Genomic DNA, 5,257 nt, shown 5'->3' with positions numbered 1-5,257 from the left:
CAAAAATTTTCCAGTCGGTGGATGTAGAGGATAAATACGCCAAATACATTTCACAAGCCAGTAAAGCTTCTACTGGCACCTAATCACTGCCAGATGTTTAGAAGCAACACCAAGAACATCGCAAAACGCTGGCAAAAAGTAAACAAATCAACCCGAGAGAAACCCAAGTCTTCTTCTCGGGGCACGGGCGAGGGGGAAGATAAAAGTTGGGTGCCGAGAGAAACCGCGCTGGGGGGAGAGAGCACACACGCCGGGACACGCTGCCACACTGCCAGACTCCCACAGGGACACCCGCTCCCGGACCGGGACTGACGGACACACGGCGAGCAGCGCAGAGCCTGCACCCCGGGGTGGCGGCGGGAGCCGCGCTCTGCCTCTCCCGGCACCGCCTGCCGTGCCCTGCCCTGCCCTGCTCTGCCCTGCCCTGCTCTGCTCTCCACCTGCCCGCACCGCGTCCTGCCAGCACCCTGCTGGCTGCGGCTCACCCCCAGGCACCCTCCCCAGGACCGCCCTGCCCGCAGTGTCCCTTGCTAAAGCCTGTCCACACTCCCGCCGCCTCCGCACGGTGTTCCCGCACGCTGTTTGCTCCAGCACGGTGTTTAATCCCGCACGGTGTTTAATCCCGCACGGTGTTCCCGCACGGTGTTTATTCCCGCACGGTGTTTGTTCCCGCACGGTGTTTATTCCCGCACGGTGTTTATTCCCGCACGGTGTTTGTTCCCGCACGGTGTTCCCGCACGCTGCCGACCGCGGGATGCCCGGCACACGTGTGCGGGCGGCGGAGCGGGCTCCCCGCTCCTGTTCCTGCTCCCGTCCCTACCTTTCATCTTGGCGCCGGGGCGGGTCGCATAGGACGGACGGGGCGCGGCGGGGCTGCCGCCGGGAGCGGCGGGCGGCGGAGCGCTCCTGCCTACTGCCGGGCCATGCCCCCGCCGCGGGCCCTGCTGCGCAGCCCCGGCCGCTGCCGCTCGCCCTCGCTCCTCGGCGGCACCCAGCCCTCGCCGCCAGCCCCGCGGAGCCCGGCCCGGCCCCGCGGAGCCGCCGCTCGGCCCCGCCTCCCTCCCTCCGCCCCGGGGAAGGGGCCGCGGCCGGGGCCGGGCGGCGGGGGCGGGATCGGGGTCCCGCCGGGGGATGGGGCTGGGGGTGTCGCACCCCGGGGATGTCGCACCCCGGGGGTGTCACACCCCGTCCGTGGGACCGTGGGCAGCAGGGGCTGTCCGTGGGGAGCAGCCCGGGACGGGAGTTCCAGGACACCCGTCAGTGTCCGGGAGAGTTCAAGCGGGACGTGGTGTTCCCGGCAGGAGAACGCACCCTGCGCTCCCCCTGCCCGTGCGGACACCCGGGGGTTTCCTCGTGGGTGTGATCTCTCCAGGCTTCCCGCACCAGCGTGCCTCACACGCGACACGGACCCTGCAGTGGGGGTGCATGGCTGTGTGCTGGGAAGAGGCTGCAGGATGTGCGAAATTCACCCTGGTGCTGAACGAAGGGCCACGAGTAGTCCTGCTGGATTCAATGGGACTGCATGCGCTATAGGCACTGAAGAGTGTGTGTAAATATTTGTGGGATTAGGGATATACAGGCCAGTCATCTTTTATTTTTCTAGTTCTGGATGTTGCCAGGAATAAGGGATCGTTTCCAGGCTCCTGTTTTGATGAAAGGCATGGTTTGTTTTTCTGCAAAGCTACCAATTTTTAGGCAATTGAAGAACGGTGATAAATGTTTATGATCCAGCTTTGAGTGTTAACATCGTGCTGATGAGGCAGGGCAGGTGCAATGTGCACCACTTCATTCTGGGCATGAGCAAAGCAGTGGAGGCACCAGAGAGTCCCTCTTCATGCAGTGAGAAGATGCACACGGTTTTGCCTTTGCAGTTAGAAGTATCACAACCTGTTGAATGTAGGGATGCCCAAAGAAATTATTGTACTACATGGTCTTTTCAGAGGGTCTATAGCTCCGTTAAGGACCACAGTGTCCACCAGAAAGGTCATGGCTCAGGGTCACAGAATTAATTTAACGCCAGGTCAAAAAGCATTGGAAACCTATCAAGTATGATCCCATATCAACAAGGAATGGAGGATTAAATCCACTGAAAGTAGTCATTCTAGAGAAAAAATGAAGGAACATATTCAGAAATCTGAATTCCTTCAGTTGGTCTGATTACTTGAGTTGACATCAATTTGAACATGGTTCACTGACTTGGAGGCAGTACCTTTAGTTTGGGTCTGATGAAAATACTGGAATACCAGCTGCAGTAGCCATTTGCTGCTTTAAAGCAGGGCTCAGATATCAAAGAGACTTGACTCAGCTTTTAGTTTACACTCTAGCAGTTGACTGGAATATCATGAGTAAAACACTTAAATCTGAATACAGTCATCAGGTAATTACAGGGTCCCTGTGGTGCTGTGTTGGATTAGGACCACAGTGTTTATGAGACACACTCATGCTTACTTGGTGGTGTGAGGCTCCTAAGTTAATTTACAATTTTTATTTTAAAGAATCAATAAAATTCTGTTTTGAAAACTGGATGCCAATGAAACTCTTATCCAGAGCCCATGAGTATGTTTCCAAAAAGAAACCTTTCCATCACTTTTCATTGACTGGATGAAAGCAACAATGAAGCCCATTTCTCCATAGGAGGGTACTTCTGTTTGAAAACACAATGCAGAAGGGATACTTTAAAAAAAGATGAGGAAAAAAGAATATCACCTTAAACCTGTGTCATCAGGTGATGTGCAAGGAGCAGGACTGTGCAGGAATTTAGAAAATTCCTCAAAAGCAGTAAATGGTAACACTTTTCTAATTTTTTATACAGTAACCCTAATGAACTGAAGGGTAGTAACCAAAATTGCAGAGCCTGATAAGTGAATTGCTGCATCTGAGGAAAATATGTTCCTTATGAATTGAAAGAAAAAAAAATAGTATTTTGAATTCATATAGAGCTTATGATTGATTCAGTAGGCTTGAGGTCTACCTTCATTCTTGTGACTTGAAAATATTTATTAATTTGTGAACACAGTGTGATACTTAATATTTCCAGACTAAGCTTCTATATTGGCTTTTAATCATGTAAGTTGTATTCCACACCAGATTTCTTACACATATGTTAGGAATGTGTAAGAAAGTATATGTAAAAATACGTTGATTTAAATGACTGATGAGCTTCTGATAATACTGCTATAAAAATCTAGTGTTAGTAAAGAAATGCAGGAAACTCATAAACTGTTTCATATGTCAAATCTTTCCTTTAAGCCCAAGTATTTTATGGTTTAGTTTCTGAAGTGAGTATTCTTCTTTCCTTCCCACCGATCCATGTCTGTCCACCAGAGGAAGGTGTAGGTGTCAGACACCATCACCACCCTTAGCAGTCCTGGGATTAACGAAGGGGAAGACAGATTGTTGATGGATCATGGAGATGGGGTAATTGATCAAGCACACTTAACGAATATCAGTGGATAATTGCTATTATGGAGCACATACATTATTGTATATGTTCAGCTGAATACATAGGTATTTAGGGTGCCGTATGCTACAGGTGTAATGCATAATGCAGGTTTGTATTATGCTAGGAAACATAATACTGTGTTGCACAGTCAAAGGCCTTCACAAACTTTAGCTTTTCATACATTCTTTCATATTTTTCAAGTTTCATTTAAATCTACGGTGAAATTTGCCAAACACACTTACTTTGCCTTTCCGCAGAAAACCACTGATCTTCTCAGAAAAAGTTTCAAGCATGTTTTCATATTCTTTTATTTTTAGGAAACTTCAGACCACGTTCTAGGGAAACTAATTTCACAGAAATGCTTCATTTTAGGGGCTTCTTTGTTACCCTAGCTCAGGGCATAAATTATGAGGCCTGTTTTTTCATCCAACAATAATAATGTAACAGCAGCTTACTACCACAACGGGCTGCCTGTCACAAAGCGATCCCATGTTGCAGCCAGATCCAGACTCAGAAGGACTAAAGGATCTAAACAAATCATCCTTCTTTAGAAATGTTTACATATTGCCTTAATGTGGCTTGTTTATATGGAACTATTACTATTTATTCATCAGATGCTGAAATAAGTTACCCAAGTGAGGGCTTTGCAGTTGCTATGGCATGGTGTGACTTTAAGCACTTCCCAACCATATGTGCCTTGTTTATTTTTTTTCTTGCTACAGTCTCCTCTTGAGTATCAAGGAAGTTTGTTTATAATGGGTCTCACTCGCTTTTACTCTGCAAAATGTGTTCATATTCAGCAGTAATCCAAAAGAGAAAGATGTCAGTGTTTAATCTCCCTGTATGCACTTTAGAATAAATTGTGCAGGGTGTGTGTGCTAAAGTGATTCAAACCCAAGGTAATGTGCTCAGTTCTTGCTCATTTTGATTCCACTTCATAACGGACCATTACCCTCATCTGGCTCATTCCCAGAGCCTAACCTACAAAATTTGTGCTATTTGGCAAGACTTGGAGATACTGGAAGCCTTGGTCCTTGCACATGGAGGCATATGTGGCACTCTCCTTTGACTGTCAGCTTTTGCATAGCCTGAACAAAACAAGGGCAATATGAAGGGCAGAAATTAAATTTTAAAATGTCTGAAAAAAAAGAAAAGCATGCATCTCCATCATTGAGGAGAACTGCATGTGACACGGGAACCATATGTGAAAGATCATTTGTCTGAAGTAAGTACCATTTGGGTTCCATACAAAATGTGCATTTGAAAAGTAAGAGTTGAGTATTATAACATATTTTAATGATAAATCTTTTTCTGCACAACAATTTCATATTGTTGTTAATGACCATTTTGGAGCTGTGCCCAGAGTGAAGACATTATCCTTGGATCTGGGTAATGAGTTTGTAAATGATCCTGAACAAATGGTGAAGTTATTTGCTAATAATTTTGTTAAATCTGCAGATGAGCCTTTTCTTAATCTGGGTAATTAGCATCATAATTTGAAAGTATTTAGTTATCTAGACTTGTCCCTGGCAAGGAAGGTTGGTTTTTCTTTTCCCTTTCCTATTTTTTGATTAACTGTGAGACTGAGGGGGATTCTGAAAGCAGCAAAACACCTGGTTGCCTTTTCAGTATGCCAGAATTACTCAGAGATACAGACTTGTTCTAGCCATAGTTTGAATGTTGATCATGAAAAGGCTCATGTGCCAGTCCTCTTGTCTTTCAATTGCTGTGACCTTTTTGTCTTGGAAAAAGGAGGACAGCTCTAGAATAGGCTGGACAGTCACATTGCATTAAATTTAAATAAAAGCAAAATCC

General features: G+C 46.8%; 1 protein-coding gene across 1 annotated transcript in view; it reads right to left on the bottom strand.

Annotated features, from left to right (window-relative positions):
• The window catches only part of COLEC12 (collectin subfamily member 12), a 96,589-nt gene extending 95,652 nt beyond the window's left edge, over nucleotides 1-937 (bottom strand). Inside the window, exon 1 of the mRNA XM_014871272.2 lies at nucleotides 821-937. Within this exon, the coding sequence (XP_014726758.1) occupies nucleotides 821-827 (7 nt within the window). The 5' untranslated portion in view covers nucleotides 828-937. The remainder of the gene's footprint in view (nucleotides 1-820) is intronic.
• Nucleotides 938-5,257: the final 4,320 nt, after the last annotated feature.

This window comes from Sturnus vulgaris, chromosome 1, assembly GCF_052056855.1.
Source record: "Sturnus vulgaris isolate bStuVul1 chromosome 1, bStuVul1.hap1, whole genome shotgun sequence".
In the NCBI taxonomy this organism is placed as follows: domain Eukaryota; kingdom Metazoa; phylum Chordata; class Aves; order Passeriformes; family Sturnidae; genus Sturnus; species Sturnus vulgaris.
The sequence above is the reverse complement of the archived record's forward strand: the minus strand, read 5'-3'. Positions and strand labels throughout refer to the sequence as shown.